The sequence below is a fragment of the Panthera leo genome, chromosome B2 (genome assembly GCF_018350215.1).
Source record: "Panthera leo isolate Ple1 chromosome B2, P.leo_Ple1_pat1.1, whole genome shotgun sequence".
Lineage (NCBI taxonomy): Eukaryota > Metazoa > Chordata > Mammalia > Carnivora > Felidae > Panthera > Panthera leo.
In genome coordinates, this window is record NC_056683.1 from 21140385 (window position 1) to 21167212 (window position 26828).

The following is a 26828-nucleotide window of genomic DNA, read 5'->3' on the forward strand; positions in this document are numbered from 1 at the left end:
TCTGCTTTTGCAAATTCTAAGGGAATACAATGACCAAAGGAGAAATTCAACTGTGGATCTGCCTGAGCTGTAGGAAGAGAATAACCAGGATGTGGTATATTCCTGGAAAATGAGTATCTTCAGACAGATAGGTGCAGAGGTGAGAGAAAAAGAGAATGTGGGGAAATATTTGGAAAGACCTAAATAAATTAGTAGATACTTTCTTTCTTTCTTTGTTTTTTTTTAAAATTAAGATTTTTAAAGTAATCTCAGTACCCAATATGGGGCTCAAACTCACCATCCCAAGATCAAGAGTCACACATGCTCTACTGACTGACCCAGCCAGGTGCCCTTAAATTAGGAGATAGATTCTTAATTCCATAAATCAAGGATTGGAACCAGCTAAGGGGGAGAGCTCTGGGTGGGCACTATGGGAAATCTGCTTATTATTGGGAGAATGTAGATCATAACACAGGATTTGTAAGCACCAAGATCAGGGTAAGTATTTTACTTCCCTGATCCACAGGCAACTACTTTTTATTTTTGATGTTTATTTATTTATTTTGAGAGATCTAGAGAACTCGCAGGGGAGGGGCAGAGAGAGGGAGACAGAGAATTCCAAGCAGGCTCCGCACCCGTAGCTTGGAGTCCAAGGCGGGGCTGGAACTCACAAACTGTGAGACTATAACCTGAACGGAAACCAAGAGTTGGATGCTCAACTCAGGCACCCCAACTACTTTTTATTTTAATACCAACTGGGCAGTCACATAGGTTTCTTTGTTTTCTGTTTGTATGTTTTTATTTTTCCTAAATTCTGCATATAAGTCACTTCCAGGATAGGCACACTTTGTCTCTGATGAGTATTAGGTAGCTGGCTGCCTGAAGTTCAAGTCACAAATAAAATCAATTAGTAATCATTTAATACCTGGTGTGGCAGTCCTAGTTTAAGACTGAACTAGATTATCCTCACCGGTTCAGGCTACTGTCTAAACACGTCTGAGAACTGGAGACAGACCTACTAGGAATCTCGTTTGAGTTGTAATGAGAATCCTCCCCATGGGAAATCAGTCCTCTGAAGGGAAATGAGAGTCAGTGAGACATCCTTGGTCCAGTGAGGAGACAAGAGGTGATTTTGAGTACTGAACATAATGCCTATACTTTGTTACACGACTCACATTGGATTCATTCTGGTACAAGGAGAGAGCAGCAAGTTAAATAGGATTGTTTGTCAGAAACCTGTCACACATCAGTAACTCAGAAAAGGCCTGATTTGAAACTCAGGGAACAGAAGCTGCCTCACGGTTGGGAAGGAGAGTCTTCCCGCACCAGTAGAGTACTCGCAAGGTTCAGCCACAAAGTGTTGACAGTGGCCTTGGTGGCGTTGGCAGAGTGGCAGCTTTGGCAACCGAGCACAGAAATGGAGGCAGCAGCAGAGTGGGAGAATGCCCTCTCAGGAAGTGCCTCACTTCTGCCAGGTGCCTTAGCCATGTTAAAAAAACAAAATTGAACCAAGTAAATGTGAAGATCTAACTGGCTCTTTTAAGCGACTCGTGAATTGGGCAGCATTTCCCCTAGCAAGTAGAGGGTAGCTCCAAGGAGTCGTACAAAAGGGAAGGTTTTTATAGGAAGGAGGGTGGGGCCAGAAGTTATTAGCAAAAGAAAAGAAAGGGTTGTTTCAGGCCTGGTCACCTGCCCTTAGGGGGAAGAACAGGGTGTCTTATTAGGTTGATTACCTTACCTTCTTTTGGGAGACAGAAAAGGGCCCATGTGACTAGATGCCTCATTGATGCTGATCAGAAAATTCGTGACTGACTGGTTATGACTCTATTTCTGGGGGAAGTTGACACCGCAATTAAGTAGCATATCAAGTCCAGATTTGGTGTTTTGGCCTAAATGATGCCATTTTGGGCCTGTGATTTTCTTTCTAACAGCAGTGGCGGCAGTGGCACTGGTGGCCTGGTGGAGTGGAGTGGGGCTGAGCTGCTTGAGCTCAGCACAGTCAGGCTGTGATTTTAGTAGACAGAATTAATGGCAACAGCAGCCACAAACTGCTTTTACAGGGGCCCCAGGGCAAAGAGGCCTTGAGCAGAGCCAATGCAGGAGCAGAACAGCAGATGGTCCTAGGCCATGGAGCAGGAATCTGGACTCAGCCTGCCAGGTTCAAATCTTGCATCTGCCTTTGACCAGCCTTTAAGCTCTGGGTAAATTACTAACCCTTCTGTGTCTCAGTTTTCTTCTCAGTGAATAATATCCAGCTCATAGGGATTTTTAGAGATTACTGAGATTATAATGAAAGCACAGCTCTAGGAAATAGTGATTGGAAATAATAAGCAGGCAATAAAGGTTAACTTGTTTCATCATCTATAGGACATCTCACACGGATTCAATCCAGTAATACTTCATATTCACATTGTTTAATTGCATGAAATACCAGATTATTGGTAACAACCCAACTAGATGAGGAAACTGAAGGACACTGAACAGCCATTGCTGCCTCTATTTTATATTTACCAAATGTTTACCATATGCCAGGCACTGTTGTAGGTGATTTATAATTCTGGAATGTCAAGTAAGAATTTAAGAACTGTCAAAAAAAAAAAAAAAAAGAATTTAAGAACTGTCACTATTTAACCATAGATGAGGTTGTGGGCAGATAGGGGGCAAGATCTTTCAGTGTATATTTTAATGCTTTTTGGGTTTTTTTTTAACAATTACATATTACAGAACATATTTCTGCTTTTCAGTGCCACATACGGGCACTTCATGTTCCTTGTAGCACTGTAATTTAAAATTATACGAAGACTATCGCGCGCTGGGCACCAGGCGGAACGTCACTCAAACGAAGTAACTACTTGCGACGCTAATTAATTGGGACCAACGGACAAGCAGGGCGGAGCGAGCAACAAACCACTGGTGGCCAGCCCGCGTCTAACGCGGGAGGCGGACTTTCTCGGGAACATCAGAGGCCGCCGGCAATCCGTCACGTGACTCCTGGGGCTGCCCGTGCTCCCCCCCTTTCCGAGCCAAGCAGCCACGTTGGCGGCGTTCCTGGGCCAGAAGAGGGGGCGTGGCGAGGGCCCTTGCGTGATACGTGCCCCGCCCCCTGCCGGAGCCCGGATGAAGAGTAACGCCATTACCGCCGGAGCCGCGGAGAGCACTGGCGGGCGGTGACTGGTTACCGGACCGGCCGCGCCATGAGAGTCCTCTCCCGCCTGCTTCTGCTTCTCTTGCTTGTGTTTCCCGCCACCCTCTTGCTCCGAGGCGGCCCTGGAGGTGAGGCGAGGGAGTAGGTGGCGGGTCTTGGCCGGGAAGGAGACGAGACGCCACCGACCGCAAGTTTGAAGCTGGAGGCGGCAGTGGCTCCTGGGTCCGGCGTGCGTCCCGCCACCCTCTCCCTACCCCTTCCCCGACCCCCGGCCGGTAGTAGGGGGTCTCAGCGCGCGCGGGCTGAGTCCCGCTGGGGTCTCCGCCTCTTGCGTGCGGAGCGCGGGGCAGTGCCGGGCGACCTTGCTTGGTGGCCGCCCGCAGCCTTGGGCTTCTCCTCTGGCCCGGGACCCGCGCCTGCAGCTGTGGCCGGAGTTGGTGGGTCCTCGGCTTGGGGGAAGGAGGTGAAGGGGCAGTGGGCACAGCTGCACCCCAAGCGCGCTCTGCAGCCCGTTGTATTTCTTCTGGCCGCCTCCGCTCCACCCCCATCCGCTCTGGGCTGACGTGTCTTTAGCTTCCACGCTGGGAGCCCTCCATTCATTTGCTGAAACCCTTGGTCTCTACACACCTAAACTCTTAGAGCATCTTTTTTTCTGGCCATCTCCCTGTTTATCAGCACTCGGTCCGTCCGTGTTACCAGGAGTCTTCATTTCAGAAGAACTCCACATGTTCGCCTTCATTGTCCACCCCTTACTCCCAGGCCGAACGAGGAATTGCTATTACTTGAGCCCTCGGTTTTCTTCTCCTATCGTTTTTCTGTTAACTGTTTTTTGTTCTGTAGGAAACAGCGCTTTGCTCTTGGGGGTGGGGGGTGGGGAATCTAATTCGACACGATACGTTTATTTCGGCTTATTCTTTCCAACAGTTAACCTGGTGTGGAAATAACTTAGAACATTAATGATGTGGAAACTTGGCTTTTTGCCCTGGTTCTATCAGGAACTTCAGTTTTCTAATCTGTAAAATTCAGTCTGACTAAATGATTACTAGAATTCCTTTCATTCTGTAAGTTCAAGCAAGCTGTGTGGCAAAATGAGTGATAGTGCCAGGTACCCATGAGTGGTTTTGCAAAGAACAGTGAGGTGACTGGCTTCTATTTAGTGGATAGAAAACCAAGTGAGAGAATTACCCAAACCTGTTAATGAAATCATTTGCGGGTTTAAAGAGGGATTCTTTTCCTTTATGAGTGGCTTGCTGGTCTGTGCTCACTTGGCTTTTTAAAGAAAATTAGACGATTGTACTTGATTAGAATCTAGGTGTATTTTTTCAGATTTTAAAACATTTTCATCTTTAAGAAACATCAATTCAGTATCTAAAGCTAACTGGATATCTTTAAGCATTTTTTGTGAGGAATGGTCTTTCAAAGGATGTTTTCTCTTCATTTTTCCAATTGAAAATTGCTAGACTTTTAGGCACAAGATTGTTACTGGTTAACATTAATATCTACTGAAATGTAGGGTGCAAATTCATTATATATATTGAGAAGTCTTGAAATTTAAGTACAGCTTAAAATTGTGTGAGCATAGGTATTTTTCTTACTGGTTTTAGAAAATGACTTGTAAATTATGAATGCACTATTTGAGTCTTTCTTCAGCAAACAGTAGAAGCTATTTTTCACAATGTGTTCGCAATGTGTGGATCAGTGTTCTTTGATATTTTAAATAAATCTTAACAACCAGTAAGAACTAAAGGAAGTGGAAAAAACTTAAAATGCATAGTCCTTAATATGTACTGTTTTTCTTGGGTATTGCAGCATGTACATATGCTTCCTTTCCCACATTTTTCCCTCTACTGAACTGCCACATCATCATTTTTTTTCTGAGGAAAGTTGGAAGAATCACTAGGACTTGGAAATTCTTTTTTGAGGTCTTGCCTGAGATAGATTTAATGTGACTTATTTAGAGAACTTTTGTCTATAAAATTATAATTTCTTGGCCTTACAGTTATGCTTAATTTTTAAGTGTAGGGAAAATAAAAAAGTACTTAAACATGTTTGAAGGTATGTGCAGAAATAAATGCATGCTTTCAGGGCTATGAGCCCTGAAGTTATCAGTGCAGTTTTCATTAAATCATATGCATTTATGCAAGCTAGTTTTTACCATGGATGCCATACAAATGTATGTTCCTTGAAATTACATGCTATCAAGTTCTAAAAGTTAGAACTGTAGTCAAGTTTAATAACAAATGTTTCTTGCCTAGTTATTGAGAGTGCTGTTTTCCTTTAGGCCTGAGCAGGGTTTTTGTTTGTATGGTTAATGACAGGGATTAAATTTTGGAGCTTTTTACATTTATCTTTGTATGTACGTACGTACGTATGTATTTATGAGAGCACTAGCAGGGGAGAGGATCAGAGGGAGAAGGAATCTCAGGCTTGATCCCACGACCCTGGGATCCTGACCTGATCTGAAATCAAGAGAGGCTCAACCGACTGAGCCACTCAGCCTCCTGGAGCTTCTTTAAAACAAACTTGCTTCAAGTTTTTTATTTGAGCCTCCAGGCATCTTTAGTTTCACCTTCATTTTCCTAACAATTAGATGCTTTTTAAAATTAAACAGCATTTCCCATTAAAATTAACATATAGTTGGTAAGACAGTCAATAAGATAAAATCATGAATCATCTAGATGCATTGTTATTTGTCATCATTCAAGTGAACTGAGAGACTGAGTTACTCCAAGGGGGAAAGTGTGTTGCCTATACCTGGGATTAGAAAACATTGGTTTGCCAGGGGTAAAGGTTAACTGTTTTGTATTTTATTGTTAGGCTCATTAGCTGAGGCTCAAGATCTTACAGAAGATGAAGAAACGGTAGAAGATTCAATAATTGAAGATGAAGATGATGAAGCAGAGGTGGAAGAAGATGAACCCACAGATTTGGTTAGTGTTCTATACAATGTAACTCATGTATATGTCATTTCTAGAATTTATCCTTTTATAGACAAATTTGATATTAACATTCTTGCTTTTAGAGGCTTGTAAATGTGATCAAAGTGGATTGAAGTTGGGAGAATGGGGCCAGTCATTGAGGATGGATTATAAATATTTTCTTGCACAAGGAAGGAGACATGAAACAAAGAACAATTAAAGATCATATGATTGTGAGTCTATGAGGGTAATAGTATAGTGGGAATAGCACTGGACCAGTGTTGATAGATTTGGGATGCATATTACTTAGCTTTTTGACCTTGAGTAGCTTTTCTCTCTGGATTTCATTTGCCTCTTCTTTCCTTCATCCAGTAAGCAACTATTTACTGAGTCCCTACTATGTGCTAGGCACTGTTCTTGGTGTGAGGATAGACCAGATATTTTCTCTGCTATCGTGGAGTTTCTGTTTTTGGGGCGGTATGTGTGTATTTTGCTGGCAGGAAGTGAGGAGCAGGCAGTAAACAGTGTATAAAATGCATCCTGTGAAGAGGAAGGGGTTTAGAGAAGATGTCTTGAAAGTCCTCTAGTTCTGAGACTTACTCTAAAATTATAGTATGACAGTAAGAATGTTAGGCTAAAATCAAGATTATTGCTGCATGCTTCTAGCTAATTTCATTTCCTCTCTTGGACTACTATAATTTATCCTACACATTTTTTTTTTTCTTTACTACTTTTAAACCCCAAAATTGGTCCTCTTCGCAGTCTTAGCAACACATTGCCTTCAGTGTCAGAAAGTGAAGGCTATCAGGTGCAAACGCTGTCAAATTTTCTACTTCTAAATATGTTACTCACTCATTCTTTCTACATTTTCCTTAAAAATTAGTTGTCTTTACTGTCTTCTAAGGCTAGCCCTACCACCTGTGTTCTTGTCCCCCTGTTGTCCTGTGGGATTTTGTATTATTCTGTAATTTCACATGTTGATCCTTCTTAGTGACTTGATTCTTTCAAACTGTATATGCATATACAGTACTTACATACACCACTTTGTATTCTCCACTTTAAGTTGCTACACATTTTATCTTTACCAGCACATTTCTTGAAAGAGTAAATGTATAGTTTTACTATATATCTAGTAAAACTGTTCTTGCTAAGTCACTACTGACCTAATTGTGAAATTCCTGGTCTGTTTTTCATTGTTTTCCTGTTCAAACTCTTAGCATTTGCAGAGTAGAGTATCCCTTCCTTCAGTCCCTTCATGTTGGCTTCTGTGGTACCCTCCCCCTTTAGTTTCCTCTGCCCATCTTCTGTTGCTTGGTCTTTCCACTATCTTCTCTCCCCTGCTTATCCCCATAATGTTAATGAAACCTGTGGTTTCAGGGCTCCTGGGTGGCTCAGTTGGTTGAGCGTCCAACTTCGGCCTAGGTCATGATCTCATGGTTTGTGGGTTCGAGCCCTTATGTAGGGCTCTGCACTGATAGCTTGGACCCTAGAGCCTGTTTCACATTCTGCCTCCCTGTCTCTCTGCCCCTCCCCACTTGTGTGTGCACTCTCAAAAATAAATAAATAAACATTAAAAAAAACCCTGTGGTTTCAACCAACACCATCTTTAACTGACAACCTTCAGACCTTGTCTCTAACCACTTACCTTACTGAACTCCATACCTTTATTTCCAGCTCTTTGCCAGTTAGCACCATCTGGATATTCCATTAGTACCTCAAATTTTATTTATTTTTTTATTTTTAAAAATATTTATTTATTTATTTTTGAGAGAGAGAGAGACAGAGAGAGACAGAGAGACAGAGTGTGAGCAAGGGTAGGGGCAGAGAGAGGGAGACACAGAATCTGAAGCCGGCTCCAGGCTCTGAGCTGATAGTACAGAGCCCAATGCAGGGCTCCAACCCACAAACCGTGAAATTGTGACCTGAGCCGAAGTCGGAAGCCCAATCAACTAGCCACCAATGCACCCCTTAGTACCTCAGATTTTATATGTCCGAAATGGAATTCAGCTTTTAGCATTCATCACACCTCCATAAATTATTTACTGTTTTGATATGGCTCAGTGATTCAAGCTCTTGCCTTATTACTTCCATTTCTTTTTATCCCACAACCCATTAAATCATACCTTCAGGGTGATTTGTCTTAACTTTCTCTAGCATACCCTTTCCTCCTTAATACAGTTTTAGGGTTCCTGCCTTCTTGTCTCTGGTCTCCTTTCTCAAAGGTGGAAATTCACTAAGTCTTACTAAATTAGTGGTATCATTAAGGATACTTAAAATATAACATTATACAATTGCATAGTCATCAAACAAATTTTTGAGTGCCTTCTCTTGAGTACTAGCTGGCTGTGGAGAATTTTTTTTAAAGTGTAAGACAGTCTTTGCCCTTGACGTCTGTCTATTGGGGGAGAGAGTGTTTTACATAAATGGAAGGCAAAATGCCAATAAACAGTAGTGCCCTTAAGCATCTCAATTTATTAAGGGCCTGAATATTTCAAATATATGAATATCTTTGTAATTCTCATTGATGCTTGGAGAAGGACTGCACTGAGGATTAAAATTGTAAATTAAAATTAGTTCATATTTTCTATCACCTTTGTTGAGACCTAATTTACGTATCATGGTAGTCTCTTTTAAACATGCAATTCAGTGATCTTTAGTAAATACTAAGGTGAGCAGTTCTGAGTTTTAGGACATTTCCATCATCCCAATATGATCCTGTCCTTCTTTTCCTTTTCTTTTCTTTTCTTTTCCCTTTTTCTTTTCTTTCCTTTACCATTTTTACCAAGTTGTGTGATGTCTTCTCAGAGGAAAATTGTTCTCTGAATCAGGATAGAAATCACTCCAAGGGTGAGGACAAGGTGCTCGAGAACAGAAGTCTGACAAAAGGGCTACAGGCCAAGTCTAGTGGTCTTTATTCTTTTACATAATTGTCTGTGGCTGCGTTTATGCTGCAGCCTCAGAGTTGAGTAGTTGCCTGAGGGACCTCATGGTTCTCAAAGCCAAAAATACTTGGTATCTGGGTACATGGGTTGGTGCCACTTTCAGAGTATTGTTTCCTCCACCCATGTTGTGGGAGGATGGGGCAGGTAGCTGGGGAAGACTAAGTTTGAGACTTTTTCCTATAAGGTAGTATTCCTGGTATTTAAATTAAGGGGGAAAATGAATACTATTTGTTTTAACTAGAATGTAAAATGTTCCTTTGACAGACACATTTTAAGCTTTTTTCAAACTTTACAAAGTTTACCAACCCATGCTTTAGAACCTTGAAGCTTGAAGTGTGGTTTGAGTACTTGCAGCCTTGGCATTTCCTGGGTGCTTTTAGAAATACAGAATTTCCGGGGCGCCTGGGTGGCTCAGTCAGTTAAGAGTATGACTTTGGCTCAGGTCATGATCTCGCAGTTTGTGAGCTCAAGCCCTACAAGCTTTGCTGACAGCTCTGAGCCTGGAGCTTGCTTCTGTTTCTGTGTCTTCCTCTCTCTGCCCCTCCCCTGCTTATGCTCTGTCTCTGAAAAATAAATAAATGTAAAAAAATTTTGGGGGGGGGGGGGAAGAAATACTGACTTTCCAGCTTTCCCTAGAGTTATATCAGATCTGCATAAAATCTCCAGGGGATTGGTATGCACTTTACTTTTTGAGATGTAAATTTTATTTTAACTGATGAGATACACTGAAATTCATTCACTAATCCCAAGAAAGCCTCAGAGAAGCAGTCTTTTGTGCTAAATCTAGTGAAGTCATTTTTTTAAAGTCATTATTTAATTTTTTAATGATGTATTTTTACCCCATAATTACTTTTTAATGTTGTTTTTCTTAGGCTGAAGATAAAGAAGAAGAAGATGTATCTGGTGAACCTGAAGCTTCACCAAGTGCAGATACAACAATCTTGTTTGTGAAAGGAGAAGGTAATAGAGAAATGTTAGTTTTGATTCAGACATAGGAATTTTTCAGATGACAAGCTCACTTTATTTGGGAAGCAGAGATGCTTAAGATCTTTATTATTTTCCTCTCTTAGATTACAAATAAGTATGTAAATACATATCTCCAAACAAGTTTTCCTATATGTGTGAATAGCCATATCTGTAAGGTAGTATTCTTGGCATTTAAACTAAGGGGGAAAATAAATACTATCCATTTTAACTAGAAGTTAAATGTCCTTTTGAAAGCTACTGTTTTAAAACTTTTTTCAAACTGCCACAGTAAACTAACTCATATTTTGAGTGTAAATATTAGTGAAATATTAAATCTGTACGATTAGGCCTTGATTAGAGCCTTGGTTTCAGTAAAAGAAAATACATATAATGTCTTAGGTTTATTGAGGGCTGTATGGCAGACACTGTTCTCAGTACTTTGTGTGTATTATTTAATCCATATGAGGATAGTTACTACTGTTCAGTAGAGAGTCTAGAGAGGTGAGGAACTTGTCCAGGGTGACTCAGCTGGTAAATAGATTGTGAAGACAGACCCAGATTTGTCTGTCCCAAAGCCTCTGCTAAACTGGGTGAAACTCAGCTCTGTAGACCACAATGTAATCATTGAAGACTTCTTTTTTGAAATTATTAATTATCTTGGTCTTCTCAAGTTTTGTTTTATTCTCACCTACATTCCAATTTTATGCCTCCAATAGGTATGATATGAATAAGAGATTCCCCCCTTCTCCTTTTTTTGTAGCTGTCTCCTGGGGTCTCACCTTCAAATTTGTGTTTTGAGTGATTGCTCAAAGTGGATATGGGTTACCTGATTCGTTTTTGTTTTTTTCTCAGTATTTTAACAGATACTACAATTTTCAGGTGAATCTCTTAGGCCTATCTTTCTGTCATTCTTCTGTTATTTGCACAGATAATAGATACTGAGTTGAAGGTGACTTCAAGACAGATAGTCCCACGGCAGCATAATCTTAACTGCTAAAAGTACACATCTCTTTCTTAGACCACATGATGTGCAAGTGATGTAGTCTGACATTGAGATACTCCATTCAGTTCTTAAGTTGGAACGCTGGAGCACAGACAAAGGTTGCAGTTTATACATCAACTGTAATCTGTTACTAGTTAGTAGGGGGCTGGAGTGAGCTACTAAAAAAGATTCTGAAACCAGGTCCACGTGTAGGAGAGGGTGCCCAGATCCTTATAATGTCTCTTCGTGTCCTTTGAATGTTTTCTAATCTTCTGGTTTCTTTTTTTGTTTCTTAGATTTTCCAGCAAATAACATTGTGAAATTCCTAGTAGGCTTTACAAACAAGGGTACAGAAGATTTTATCGTTGAGTCTTTAGATGCCTCGTTCCGTTATCCTCAGGACTACCAGTTTTATATCCAGAATTTCACAGCTCTTCCTCTGAACACTGTAGTACCGCCCCAGAGACAGGCGACTTTTGAGTACTCCTTCATTCCTGCAGAGCCCATGGGTGGACGACCCTTTGGTCTAGTCATCAATCTAAACTACAAAGATCTGAACGTAAGGCCTTCTAAACCTTTTTTTTTTTTTTTTTTTTAAGTTAGAGATGGAGGAGGACAGTTGACATTGTTTAATGAATACTCTTATTCATCTAAGTGCCTGTTTTGTAGTTGGAACTGTGTTGGGCAAGAGGGAGGCAAAAATAAATTACACATGTTTGTCTTCAAATCTAGAATCCAGTGGGGGGGCAGATGGATGTAAACAGGTGATATCACAGCATTTATAAATGATACATAGTGAGGGATGGGTGTAAAGTGCTGTAGTATGAAAGTGGATGTGACTTGAGCTAGATGTTAAAAGGAAAAGGAGCAGTAAGCCACACAGTGGAGTCTGCTTCGTATTCAGATGTTAATATGTGTTAAGTAATCTATTTTGTACTTCCTTTTATTGCTTGCATTTTGCCCATTTTACTGCTTTTATTTGTAAGTGAAGGTCTTTCTGTAACTGTTTTTCCATCGTTTTATACCCTCATAGATAAAAACATAACCAAGTATTTTTAGGATAGTTAGAGCAGTGAGGTTTATGGTTTATGAGAACCAAATAGTCTAATATGCTCTGTTGTCTTTTTTGTGGTTTTTAATATACACATTGTATATCCAAAGAATTAATGAGAGAAGGCCACTAGAATTTTACTGCTGAGAGTTGACTTCTAGGTGCCAACTATTATGTCCTTTAGATGAGAGCACATCTAAACCATTCCCTTCTCAAAGTTTTCAAAGAGGGAAATTTCATCCTCTCCTGGAAGCTTACTCAACCTTTTTATCCCATAGTGTCAACATGTTCACTCATGTCTGAGATCAATTTCTCATGCTGCCATTAAGTTTTCTTTTTTTCTTTAAATTACTTAGTGGGAGGGTTTTTCATCCTTCAAAATAATGTATTAAGCTTCCTCAACTTCATAGTTAAACAGTTTGAATAATTATATATTTTGTCTTGTTTTTGAGCACACATGTACATAGTTTCAGTTCCAGTTTGAATGTTAGTTTGTATCAATGTATTCTGATTGCTGGAATTGTCATTGGAGCAATGTGGATGGAAAGATCTTGAAGTAAAACTTAAATAATTACAGTTTAGCAATAAGTGACAGTTTTGAAAAAGTAATGCCTTGTTGTGAAGCATCAAACGCTGAAAACATCTAAGTATTGTCCCAGTGACTATGATGAATTTGAAAACTGAAGTTGTGTGAAACTGACAAAATTATTCCAAGACCACAACATAAACATCCTTTGATACTGCAGATCATGTTTATTGTAAATTGATTTCCAATTCATTGTGAATTTAGAGCATGGATTTGACTTCTGTTCAAATCTAGTTCTTAAAATCCGCTACTCTACATTTTCATGCTGTTCCCTTCTTTTTTGGAGGATTCTGTACAACAGAAGTTATGGCTTCTAGTTAATGGGTGTTCTGTGGGGTTTTTTTTTCTTTCTGCACATTTGTCTCCTTTTTACTTTACTTCCCTGTTTTCTCACACCTTTCCCCTTCTCTGCCCTCATGAAAGTGGAGGACAACTTTAGCAAGGTTTTTTATTTTGTAGAAGAAAGTAATACAATGTTGAGTCTCTGACACTGAGCTAAGTGATGAGAAAGCTGTTTCTTTATCTGTTGGGGATTCTTCTAAGAAATTGTACCTTTTATTTTTTCAATGAATTTCACATTTTTGTGATTTATCTTATTAATAGGGCAATGTATTCCAAGATGCTGTCTTCAATCAAACAGTTACGATTATTGAAAGAGAGGATGGATTAGATGGAGAAACGTAAGTGAAAGTTGCAATGTGTAGGTAGATCTTGATCTCACATGTCAGGCCTGGAAAGCTTGCTCCTGTCAACATTTGTTTTAATAGCGAAAATGGACCTATAAATTTTGTGAAATCTATATCTTAGGTGGTTCTTATAACTATTAACAGAGAGGAAGGATAGTTGAAACTGATAAAAAAAAAACTTTTAAAAAAGATAGCTGGCTTTCTGAACAACCCCTCTCCTAAATTCTTTTCTACCCCATGCTCATAAGCTGATCACCAGCCTCATCTAAGTTACATACCTCTTAAATTGCTATTAAAAATATAAATTAGAAGATGTTATTATCTTGGAAACTGTGTTCTTCATGAATAATGATGAGTCATTTCTTACCGTATACATATATGTAATTGAGCAAAAGCAATTTTTAAATCAAATTATGCAAAATAATATTTGAGGGAGACAAAAGCTAATACAATTATTTTAACTAACTGAGCTTGAGCTTGAGTATGACAAATAATAAAGTAATTTTATTTATTTTAGATCAGATACTTGATTTTTTTTTTTGACTAATTGTTCTTAAAAGTAAATTTGTGGAACTTACTACCTAGATGTAAATTGAATATAAAATATTTTCTTCCTTTGCCCCACAAGTTATTTGGAAAACTTACATTGTGTTAGAATTACAATTGTAATTAGTTGTGCTATTGTTTGAGGTAAAGCAGAATTCTAGTTTTAATTAGTTGTGTTTCTTATGAATTAAAGCCAGTTTGTTTTTTCTCCTTTTATATCAGAATCTTTATGTATATGTTCCTTGCTGGTCTTGGGCTGTTGGTGGTTGTTGGCCTTCATCAACTCCTAGAATCTAGAAAGGTAATTCTAGATGAATGACTCTTACAGTCATACATCAAAAGTTGTTATATACTGAGCATATTCTAGTTATTTGTGGCTTCTTGCTATCATTCTGAGTTTGTGTATTTACAGGTTTGTTGCACCTTAAAAAAATTTTTTTTTTTATTGTTTATTTTTTGAGAGCAAGCATGAGTGGGGGAGGGGCAGAGAGACCGGAGAGAGAGAATCCCAGGCAGGCTCTGCACTGTCAGCACAGAGCCCGATGTGGGGCTCGAACTCAAAAACTATGACCTGAGCTGAGATCAAGAGTCAGGTGCTTAACCAACTGAACCACCCAGGCATCCCTGTTGTACCTTTTTAAAATAAAACTGGGGCACCTGGGTGGCTCATTTAAGTGTCCGACTCTTGATTTTGGCTCAGGTTACCATCTCATGGTTCTTCGTGAGATTGAGCCCCATGTCCGGCTCTGCAGTGGCAGAGCCTGCTTGGAATTCTCTCTGTCTCCCTTTCTGCCCCTCCCCTGCTCACATGTGCCCTCTCTCTTTCTCTCTCTGTCTCAAAATAAACATTAAAAAAAAATAAACTGAAGATGAGACCTTGGATATGTGACTGATTTGTTTAGACTTTCATATACATACAATTAGCGTCTTTGGCTACACCCTCCAGAATGATCTTTACCTTCTTACTGTAATTCTAAATCGTGCTAGAATTTTATTCTTTAAACTCAATAAGATTTCATTGTTCTGTTTACTATGCTTTTTCATGGATTTGTTACTCGTGAGCAACACAGATTTTAGATTTGCTTTAATACTCTTAACTGTAAGGATAGCAATTACGTAAGTCTTTTCATTTGAAAAAGGAAGAATGAATTTGGCTGTATTCTGTCTAGCTTCTGCTTTCTTGTTAAGGTACTAAAGTGGCAACACTGAAGCGCCTGCTATAATCTTGGTTTCTCTTTCTCTGGATACAGTAGCTAATTCCATCACTGTATCTTTATCTCCCTGTCCTCCCTGCAAAAAACCAGAGCAACCCATATTATTGCTTTCAATGGAAAATATAACACGATTTGTGTCAGAGACAGTAAGTACTTCCTCTTTAAAAGAGAAATACCGGGGCGCCTGGGTGATGCAGTCGGTTAAGCGACCAACTTGATCTCGGCTCAGGTCACAATCTCACGGTTCATGAGTTCGAACCCCGCATCAAGCATCTGAGCTGATGGCACAGAGCCTGCTTGGGATTCTGTCTCTTCTTCTGTCTGTCCCTCCCCTATTTGTCACTCCGACACCCACGTTTTCTCTCTTAGTGAATAAACTTTAAAAAAAATAAAATGTTCTTTATTTTAAAAATAATAAAAAAAAATAAAAGAAATACTTGGAGGGCACCTGGGTGACTCATTTGGTTAAGCTTGACTCAGGTCATGATCTCATGGTTGTGGGTACTGTGTCGGACGTGGTGCCTGCTTTGGAATCTCTGTCTCCTCCTCTCTCTGCCCCTTCCCCCCTCCCCCCTAAAACAAACATTTAGGATAAAAAATAGAAGAGAAATACACAGGGCACCTGGGTGGCTCAGTTGGTTAAGCGTCTGACTCTTGATTTCAGCTCAGGTCATGATCTCGTGGTTTTAAGAGTTTGAGCTCCACGTTGAGCTCCGTGTTGGCCATGTAGAACCTGCTTGGGATTTTCTCTCTCTCCCTCTCTCTCTGCCCCTCCTGCGAGCTCTCGCTCTCTCAAATAAATAAACTTAAAAAAAAAGAGATGGGGCCCCTGGGTGGCTCAGTCAGTTAAGCACCTGACTTCAGCTCAGGTCATGATCTCACGGTTCACGAGAGCACAGCTCACGCTAGGCTGTGTGCTGACAGCTCAGCCTGGAGCCTGCTTCAGATTCTGTCTCCCTCTCTCTCTGCCCTCCTCTGCCCACACCCTGTGTCTCTGTCTCTCAAAAATGAATAAATGTTAAAAGTTTTTTTTTTTTTTTTAAAGAGAAATACTTAGTGCTCAAGTGTTAATTTCCATAACTTTCTTTCCCACGTTTTCATGATAGCATTTTTGCTATAAATTTGTGTATTAGGTATAATGGGATCTTTAAATTTTTTTTTTTTTATTTGGATGAAGCCATTTTTTAGTTACCTTTCTGTGTATATAGTCTGGTTTCTGGACTGTATAACTAATACTCTTATGTAAATGGCTAGGTTTTTTTGTTTGTTTTAAGAGCAAGACTAAAGAAGGAATTGAATCACTTTCTTCCAAACAGTTTTGCTGCAAGTACTCCAGGGACAAAGTTTGAGGTTGTTGTTGGCTTAAATGAGATTTTATGTTCTTGTTTTGTTTTACCTGTGCCGTCTGTTTAAAAAGTGTGTTTAGGTAACAATGCAGCAATCTGCCTGCCTACATTGAATGTTTTAGTAATTATCTTGAATTTTGTTTGATGTAGAAAACTTATTCTTTAAAGTTCGTTTCCCAAAGAGAAAGAAAAATTGTATAAAAAGAAGTTCTTGCTTTGTCCACCAGTTGTATAACAACATATGAAGCTTTATAGCAGAGGAAAAGGTCTTTAAAACCTGAAAACAAATAATTGTTGCAAAGATTTATTACTTATAATTTATTCTTTTTTTTTTTTAATGTTTTATTTTTGAGAGAGTGTACACACACACATGGGCGGAGGAGGGGCAGAGTGAGAGGGAGACAGGATCTGAAGAGGGCTCTGTGCTGACAGCAGAGAGCCCCTGTGCAGGGCTTGAACTCACTAACTGTGCGATTGTGACCTGAGCCGAAGTCAAACACTTAACCCATTGAGCCACCCAAGTCCCCCCCCCTTATTGTTTATTCTTTATAATTAGTGTTAGACATGACTTTTTTTCTTTTAATTAATAAAATACTTAAGTAAGGGTATGTTTTTAAAACTATTTAAGATATATAAATTAGGTAACTTAATAGGTCTTTTTAAAATTACAGTGAACAACATGATAGAACTTCTTTAAAATGATGTTTTTTTGCTTTTTTAGCGCAAGAGACCCATACAGAAGGTAGAAATGGGTACATCAAGTCAGAATGATGTTGACATGAGTTGGATTCCTCAGGAAACTTTGAATCAGATCAGTAAGTACTCTTATAAATGTGGCTGGAAATTTTTTCTCTTAAATGGAAATCAAATTAAGTATTTTAGATTTAAAAACACTTGGTCAATTCTACTTAACACTCATCTTTTCCATTACTTGTATAGAATCTAGTATAATATGATTAGTAAACACTTAAAAATTTTTTTTCTGAGTAGTATTTTTATGCTTTAATTTAGAATGCTTCCATATCTGCAGTTTAATCTACAAATGTGTGAATTCTCTGTATTCCTAATCTTTTCCTATCTCTTTTTTTCTGTTGCTTCAGTGCAGAGTAGAAGAGGTGAGGCAATTAATTTTTTTAATGGTGTTTGCTATGTATAGTTTTGGGGAGGTTGTATAGCATATGAATACAGTACATTTAATGAGTAATGGAACTGTTTTTTATAGCACTATACTTATTAGAAAAACTACCCACTGCAGTTTGAAAGAATAAACCTAAAATATTGCTTGGTGGTTTACCTAACATATTTCAGCTTTATCACATATGCAATTAGTTAAAATATTAATCTTTATAGGTATTTTTTCTTCAGCTGTAAATGGGCTTTAAAAAAAATTTATTGTAAAAGCAGTATGGCTTCATATTAAGAACAATAATAGGGGCATCTGGGTGGCTCAGTTGGTTAAGCATCCGACTCTTGATTTCGGCTCTGCTCATGATCTCACGGTTGGTGAGTTTGAGCTTCACATCGGGCCCTGCAATGTGGAGCCTGCTTGGGATTCTCTCTCTCCCCACCCCCCTGTGCCCCTACCCTGCTCACGTTCTTACAAAATAAATAAACTTAAGAAATTAAAACAAAACAAAAACCGTACAGAATGAAAAACTGAGATCACCTTCTCACTCCACTAATTTCTTTTTCTTTTTCTACAAGTAATTGTTATTCTAAGTATTTTCTGTACATTACCAGTGCATATGGCTATTGTTTCTGTGACTATTGTACAGAGATGGCATAATGCTACGTGCACTGTACTAGAATCCCAAGTTTTCGTATGTTGGATATTTTTTTTTATGATACTTATTTACTTCATTGTTTTTAACAGCTGGATAGTATTCCTTTATATAAATGTGTCATGATAAATTGAACGTGTTCTCTGTTGAAGGATGTTTTAATTCCAGATTTTCATTCTTAATTTAAAACTATAATGAATATTTTTATGTAAATTTATGGGATAATTTATCATTTTTTTTTTAAATTGAGGTAATTGACATACAACATTATATTAGATTCAGATGTACAGTGTAGTGATTCACTATTTGTATATATTGTGAAATGATCACAGTAAGTCTTGTTACTGGCCCCACACCGTTAAAAGTCTTTTTTTTCTTGTGATAAGAACTTTTAAGATGTTTAAATATACAATGCAGTATTAACAACTATAGACACCATGGTATCCATTACACCCCCATAACTTATTTTAAAAAGCTGAAAGTTTGTGCCTTTTGACCCTCTTCTCCTTTCACTGACCCCGCTATCTGGGATAGATAATTCCTTAAAAGTAGAATAGTTAGGTCTAAGATTATATACATTTTTTTTAATGGAAAAAGCTCTTTCCCTCCCAAAAGATAGTGTCCGTTTATGTTCTCAGCAGTGTACAACATTGTCTGTTTCTTTTCTACTCTCACGAGTCTTTCTCAGGCATTAAATATTATCAAATGTTTTAATCTGGTGGTATGGTACAAAATGGGATCATTGTTTTTCATTGACAATTAAGAATGAGATTTGAGGGGCACCTGGGTGGCTCAGTCAGTTAAGCGTCTGACTTCAGCTCAGGTCATGATCTCACAGTTAGTGAGTTCGAGCCCTGCATCAGGCTTTGTGCTAACAGCTCAGAGCCTGGAACCTGCTTCAGATTGTGTGTCTCCCTCTCTCTCTCTGCCCCTCCCTGCTCACTCTCGCACATTCTCTCTCTCTCAAAAATGATAAATAAACATTAAAAAAATTAATAAGAATTAAAAAGTAAGATTTGACTTCTTTATACATATATAGCCACTTATTTTTTTTGTGAATGAGCTATTTGTGTCCTTCCTGGATTTACAAATTGAATTGTTTCCATGTGTATTACTTTCAGGGAAGGTTCTCTATTGAAACATAATTATGGTAGGGTAGGTGCTTTATTAAAAGTGGGTACAAAGTAACAGCATAGGAGGGGCTTTCATTCTCTAGGAGAGAGTAGGAGAATTCATTCATAAAAGTTGACTTTTGACCAACCAGAGTCTTGAGTTAGATGAGAAGGAATCTTCAGAGTTTTATGTGCTATGCCAAGGATTTGGCTTTTCTTCTTGGTAAAAGGCAGCCATCAGATACTTTGAAGCAGAGAAATAAACATTTATATTTTTAAAAGAAATTGTAATAGTTTTGTGGTGTATAGTTTAGCAAGCAGGAACTACTAGAAGTAGGGATACCGGTTAGATGAATTCCGTAAAACATCTGAGAAATCCTTAGGGCCTAAGCTAAAGCAGTAGTGATGCAGAGTAAAATAAACTGGAAAGATATTTCAGAATTGGAGGGAATTGGCCTTTGGGTGACTTTTTGGATGTTTTAGGGAGGAAGGAGGAAAAAGTACTTGTGAGTTTTAGGCATCTGGGTGGAAGATGATCCCATTAATGTTAGGGAATATAGGAAGAGCAGCGGACATGCATGAGGGGTGAGGAGTTGGAACTAGATCTGTTGAGTGTGAAAGCCCAGATAAGGATATCCAGTAAGCTATTTGAAAGTTGTATTTAGAGCACAGGTGGATCAAGATTTGGAGATGTTGATGGGTGCCTGGCTGGCTCAATAGGTGGAGCATGCAGCTCTTGATCTCAGGGTTGTAAGTTTGAGCCTCATGTTGGGTGTAGAGATTACTTAAAAATCTTAAGACAGGTGCCTGGGTGGCTCAGTCTGTTAAACATTCTACTCCTGATTTCTGCTCAGGCCATGATCTCATGGTTCCTGAGTTCAAGCCCTGCAACAGGCTCAGCATTGAGAGTGCTGAGCCTGCTTGGGATTCCCTCTTCCTCTCTCTCCCTCTCGTCTCTCCCTCTCGTCTCTCCCTCTCGTCTCTCCCTCTCGTCTCTCCCTCTCGTCTCTCCCTCTCGTCTCTCCCTCTCGTCTCTCCCTCTCGTCTCTCCCTCTCGTCTCTCCCTCTCGTCCCCCCCGTCTCCCCCTCGTCCCCCCCTTGCCCCCCCTCGCCCCCCTCGACCCCCTCGACCCCCCTCGCCCCCCCTCGCCCCCCTCGCCCCCCTCCCCCTCTCAAAAATGAGTAAACTTGAAAATAAAGTCTTAGAAAAAAGATTTGAAGTCATTGAATATATAGCATAGGTGGTAGCTGAGGTGCCATGAAATAATGTCTTTAAATTTAAATAAATCTTTAGATAACCTTTTCTCTTTAAGGACAAATTTTCCCCATTATCCTGACATTAGTTATAGCAAAAGATGGAATTGGGTTGTACAGTAGACTGTGGTATCTTTATAATGCATCAGAATTACTTGTAAAGTCTGGTATGTTAAAATACAGGCTCTTCAAAAGTAATTAAATTTTAAGTGTCTTACATGGAATTAGCTGAAACTAATTTGAAAAGTATTAAAAGTTATAATTAAAAACTAAAGTCACCGTAACAGCTGTGGAGCCACCTCTCCAAAAGAATTCTTTCATGACAAATAGATTGGGAGAGTTAGTTTTATAATATCTTTCTTCCTGACATTATATTATTCATGAGCTTTAAAGCTGAGAATGATTATACTTCAGATCATTGATAATTGTATTTTAATCAGCAAGTGTCAAGTATTTAGTCTTTCACAATACTCTGCTAGGTCATGAGTGGTATGTTAAAAAGAATATTACTGTTTTTTCAGAAGTTTACATTTCTACTTGAAAATAAAGCACATGTATGAAATATTTGAGTAATCCAAGGTAGTATATGATATGTGCTAGAAGGAGTTACATGGTACAGACAACTTACAAGTTAGGAAAGAGGACCATATGAGAATCTAGGGAAACCTTGTTGAAGGAAAGAATTGAACCGTTGAGTGCCTCCGTGTACTGGGCATTCACTCTGCAAGGTGAGGTGCTATCCCTCTATTTACTGATGAGATACTGCTACTGAGGAAAAGTAACCTGCCAAGATCCACAGCTGGATTTGTCTCATTCTGAAGCCCACGTACTTTTTCAGGAAGACTTAATACTCAAAGATGGGTAGAGTTGGGATGTCTAGGTGGCTCAGTTAAGCATCCATCTTCAGCTCATGATATCACGGTTTGTGAGTTCAAGCCCCAGCCGTGCTGACAGCTCAGAGGCTGGAGCCTGCTCTGGATTCTGTGTCTGCTTCTCTCTTTGCTCCCCCTGCTGCTTGTGCACGTTTTTTCTCTCTCTTTTTCTAAAAAATAAACATTAGAAAAAAAATGTTAAAAATAAGTATATAAATAAAAATTAAAAAGGTGGGTAGAGTTAAAATCACTAAATATTTTTTAGTACTTGTCTTTCTTCCTCAAAATCTGATTGTCCAGCTGAGTTTGTTTTAGGACCACGTCTTACTACCAAAAGACACTCGTATTATTCCTTCTCTTTTTCTTTTATTACTTATTTCTAAAAACAAAAATAATCCTTTTTAGTGTTTTTTTTAAGTTTTCATTGTTGTTTTTGGGGGTTTGTTTGTTTGTGTGTTTACTAATTTCTGCACCCAACATGAGACTTGAACTCACGACTCAGATCAAGAATTACATGCTCTTCTGACTGAGCCAGCCCAGGGCATCCCAATTATTTGCCCTTTTAGAGTGCAGGTTGTTTTTTTGTTTGTTTGTTTTCTATACAGATACAGTGACACACACTACCTCAAAAAAAATTTCAATTTGCAAAGAAATAACCTTTTCCTGACAGAAATAACATCACATTTAAAGAATTATGAATTACTTTATTAATAATCATGTTGAAATTTCTTCAATTGTTTCAAAAATACCTTTTATAGCTGGTTTTTCCAATATAGGATGATGCATTGCATCTGTTTGTTCTGTTTCTTAAGTCCTTTTTAATTTATAGCAGCTCAAGAGATGGCCGCTTGTCCTCTGGAAAAGGACTTCTCACACTTTATTTTTTTTAATTTTTTGAAGTTTATTTATTTTGAAAGAGAGAGAAAGCGTGTGAGCAGGGGAGGGGCAGAGAGAGAGGGAGAGAGAGAATCCCAAGCAGACTCCATGCTGTCAGCCCAAAGCCAGGGCTTCCCAAACTTTGTGTGCAAGATCACTTGAAAATCTTACGCAGTTTTGGATTCAGTTGTTCTAGGGTGGGGCCTAAGTGTCAGTGTTCTAATAGGCTCCCAGGTGATGCCAGTGCTGCTGACCCATTGATCACACTGAGGGAATGAGACTCTAAAAAATCTCTTGTTCCAGATTTCTCTGATTGTTTTCTCCTGGTGTGTTTTAGCTAACATTTCTTTTAACTTGGAAGACTAATCTATAGGTTTGATTAGATTTAGATTAATCATTTTTGGCTGATATGTCATAACTTAAAAGTACTTTTCCCTGTATCACATCAAGAAACTCTATCTGATTAGTGATGCTAAACTGAGCACTAGATTAGGGTGGTAGCCACATGATCGTTCCATGTAACCAGGATCGGATAGGTCTTTTTTGCTTGCAACCTAGAAGTTACCTGTATACTATCACTTTGACACGCACCAATGTCCAGTTCTCTAAACCATTCACCATTTGATATTCCTTTCCTGAATCAGTAATGTTTCAGAAGTTGTGATGATTTTTAATTGAAATTTGTTTAATTTTTACTAACTGCTATTGTTTTGTAAAGTAAAGCTTTCTTTCATCAACTGGGACTTTTTGGTTACCTTAAAAGGACAATTCCTATTGAAAAAGCAGGCTAAATGCTTAATTCTTATCTTTATTTTCCAATTTTCAAAGAGTTGGTTTAAAAGCCACCCAAATGGTGACAGATGAGTTTTTCCTAATTCTCTCCTTTTTGACTATCCTGTATAGACTCGGTTTTTCATAGAATCTGTGGATTTTAGTCAACTGTGTTCTTTTTGATGCTCAAATTGTTAAAGAGTTTTGACTACTGGTTGCCTTTTTGAACTACCTCCAATCTTACCCTTTTGTACTTTGAATGATCCCTTACTTGTTGGCTCAAGAAGATAATCTAGACATTTTGTACTTTCTCTACCTTAGGCATGGAGCAAGCTGTTTCTCCAAGGACCCCTGGATGATACTTAGAAATGAAAATCTGGACATTAGGGATGTCCTTGACATTGGATGACATGGTTTCTAGGCCCATTCTGTGAACTGAGCTAGAAAATAGCTATTTTTTCAAATCCCAAATCATATTGATATTTTCAGTTCAATTTTTAATAGTATTTTTACTTAATTTTGTATGCTTGTATTTCTCTTATACTTGGTTCCTTACAGCAATAGTTCTCAAACTGTAGCCCTCCCCAGAACCACCTGAATTGCCTCTTCCCCTTGTTAGGCCCCACCCTCTAGAGTTTCCAATTGAATAGGTCTGGGGTGAGGCCCAAGAATTTGCATATCTGTATTTTCAGGTGACTTTGAAGCTACTGGTCCAGACCATACTTTGAGAGCCACTCTTAGAACATGCTTTTCTCAGAGTAAAGGGGTTGAGACAAATGGAAGATACTTTAGGTTGAAAAAATAGCCATTTCTTTCAGAGATGGTACATGTACTTTGCATATTTGAGGATAAAATGGAGAACACCAAGAGAAACTTTGAAGATCATGGAGCAGGAGGTGTGCATGGAAGCAGAAGGTCTCTCAAGCTTTGAGGAATTACCTTTGGGGAGTGGTAGTGTGAGGACAAGTGAGTGTAAGGGGCCAGCATTTATTTTGGAAGATTTTTCTCCATCTCACCAGAACATGAAAGAGGGGTGTGGTTTTAAACAATTTGAGCCTGTCCCTAATAAGGTTTTTTTTTTTTCTTTTTAATTTTTTTAACGTTTATTCATTTTTGAGAGAGCACAAGTAGGGGAGTGGCAGAGAGAGAGGGAGACACAGAATTGGAAGCAGGCTCCAGGCTCTGAGCTGTCAGCACAGAGCCCGATGAGGGGCTCAAACCCACGAACTGTGAGATCATGACCTGAGCCGAAGTTGGATGGTTAACCGACTGAGCCACTCAGGTGCCCCTAATAAGTTTTTTTATGAAGGGCAGGGCGGGCATTTTCACATCGGGCCCATTTACTGAATATCATTAACATATTTTAGTGTTTTTTGTTTTTTCAGTTAACTGATTTTTTCATATACTTTAGGTTTTACTCTTAAAAGCTAAAATATTTTGATCTTAAATATTTTGTTGGATTTTTAAAAATAGTTTTTTAGGGTTTTGGGTAGGGAGGGTTGTAAGAGGGGGGTGTTTTTTCTTTGATGGCTGAAAAGCATCATTATACACATTAGTTATTGTTTTTTAGTGAAGTAAAATGCTGCTCTCTAGGCCGTTAAGGTATTTGGAGCCATTTTCCCAAAAGCTGAATGTTTTTAGGCCACTATCTTAACTCTGTTTCTCATTTATATGCTTCTTTTTAAATTTTTTGTTAATGTTATTTATTTTTGAGAGAGGGCAGGTGGGGGAGGGGCAGAGAGAGAGAGGAAGACACAGAATTCAAAGCAGGCTCCAGGCTCTGAGCTGTCAGCACAGCCCAACGCGGGGCTCGAACCCACAAATGGTTTGATTATGACCGTAGCTGAAGTCGGATGCTTAACCAACTGAGCCACCTAGGCACCCTCTCATTTATCTGCCTCTTAACTTTGATGTGCTAGGTAGGTGATGGAGGTCTTTAGACTTGAGACTCCATTAAGCTGAGTTGGCTGCCTTACTGGAGTCAGATTGTTGTGTGTTGAAATAGGCATTGCAGTTCCTCTGAGGCACTTTTTCCTGTATTCTCATATTTAAAACCCTGCTGCAGGTGGTTGAAATTGTTGGAAGTCAGTAATCACCACTTCACATCTGCATAGTAACAGCTGTATTTGCACAGATGGCTGTTAGATTCTAAAGTACTTTTTGAATCAAATGTCACATTCAGCATATTGTTTATTTTAAAATATTATCTAGGGGTTCGTGGGTGGCTCAGTTCTTTAAGCATCTGACTTCAGCTCAGGTCATGATCTCACAGTTCGTGAGTTCAAGCCTCACATCGGGGTATGTGCTGACAACTCAGAGCCTGGAGCCTGCTTTGGATTCTTCTCTCTCTCTCTCTCTCTCTCTCTCTCTCTCTCCCCCCCTCCCTCCCTCCTCCTTCCTCCCACTCTCTCTCTCTTTCCCCCTCCCTTGCTCACACTCTGTCTCTCTCTCTCTCAAAAATAAATTTAAAAAAGAAACATAAAATATTATCTAGTAATTGGTCAGTTGTCTGAAGGCAGTAGTTTAGTCTGACCTTTCTGAAATCTGATGAAAGTTGTAGACTTCTTCAGAAAAATGCTTCTGTGCTCAGTTTTAGGTGAGTTGAGCCTCCCCAAATGCATCATTAACTAACCTGTTTTAATAAAGTACTGAGATCAGTTTTCACGTGATTTGTAGACTCAGTCTTAATATTTCATAGTCACTAACATTTAAGCACATTTTAGAAAAAATTTAGTTGCTAAATATTCTCGATAAACATTTACTATATATTTTAAAAATATGGTGATCTGGTAATTTTAGAAAATAAAAATTAAGATATTGTAGGTGGATTTTTTTTTTCATACCGTTCTTCATGAAATGCTTACAAATGAACCCCATACTTTGGTGTTAAATACCTTTTTTTTTTAAGCTGTAAAAATAATTATAATTTGTAACATATTCCCCAAAGAGCTTATCTTCCTAATATGTATGCAAAGGGCTCCTAGAAAATAAAAAGGGTAGTGGTCAGAGAGAAGACAGCTTTTTTAAAGAAACATAGGTGATGCTTACTGGTTGTGTTATGCCCAGAATTCGTGATCCCCAAAGACCACTAGGGAGCCGAGTCCGATGCAAAAGCAAAAGAACCTTTATTCGAGCTAGCTCGAGCTCAATCCCCTACCTGCACCGACGCAGCGGTGAGATACCAGGGAGAGAGAGCGAGTTTCAAAAGCACAAAGGTTTTATAGGGGTCTAGGGGCAGTTGGTGAGGTAATGGCTGTGGCCTCAGCCGATTGGCTGGGGAAGCGTCGTGGCCTCAGCCGATTGGTTGGGGAAGGGTCGGAGTCCTGTTACGCAGGTCGCTGGGCGTGTTTTGATCAGAAAGTTTGAACGGGTGAGCGGGAGGTTACTCAAGGGGAGGAGGCGCAGTCTGAGGTTTCTGTGAATTTCCCGGAAAAGGGGTCATGTCGGGGACATAGTCACTCAAGGTGGAGAACACAGAACAAGATGGAGTCGGCCGGCGTAGGCCCGCCCTTTCAGTTGGACATAGAGAGACACCACCAATTTAGCTATTGTTTAGTAGACTCCACTAAGAATCTAATGTAAGAGATAAAGAGAGGGATGCCTGGGTGGCTCAGTCAGTTAAGTGTCCAGCTCTTGATTCTGGTTCAGGTCATGATCTCACAGCTTGTGAGTTCTAGCCCTGCATCAGGCTCTGCACTGGCAGTGTGAAGCCTGCTTGGGCTTCCCTCTTTCCCTCTCTGCCCCTCCCCTCCCAGGTGCATACCTGCTCTCAAAGTAAATTAACATTGTAAAAAAGGAGAT

General features: G+C 39.2%; 1 protein-coding gene across 3 annotated transcripts in view; it reads left to right on the plus strand.

Annotated features, from left to right (window-relative positions):
• The first annotated feature begins 3078 nt into the window (after positions 1-3078).
• SSR1 (signal sequence receptor subunit 1) overlaps positions 3079-26828 on the plus strand; it is a 59923-nt gene continuing 36173 nt past the window's right edge. For 2 of the 3 annotated variants that reach the window (XR_006202457.1, XM_042937983.1), the window contains exons 1-7: positions 3079-3252; positions 5942-6054; positions 9857-9944; positions 11229-11491; positions 13173-13249; positions 14024-14102; positions 17083-17176. Coding sequence is in view for 2 of the 3 variants with exons in the window: in XM_042937983.1 (XP_042793917.1) it covers positions 3174-3252; positions 5942-6054; positions 9857-9944; positions 11229-11491; positions 13173-13249; positions 14024-14102; positions 17083-17176 (793 nt within the window). In the remaining variant the exon portion in view is untranslated. The remainder of the gene's footprint in view (positions 3253-5941; positions 6055-9856; positions 9945-11228; positions 11492-13172; positions 13250-14023; positions 14103-17082; positions 17177-26828) is intronic. The other variant, XM_042937984.1, reaches the window with a different exon arrangement.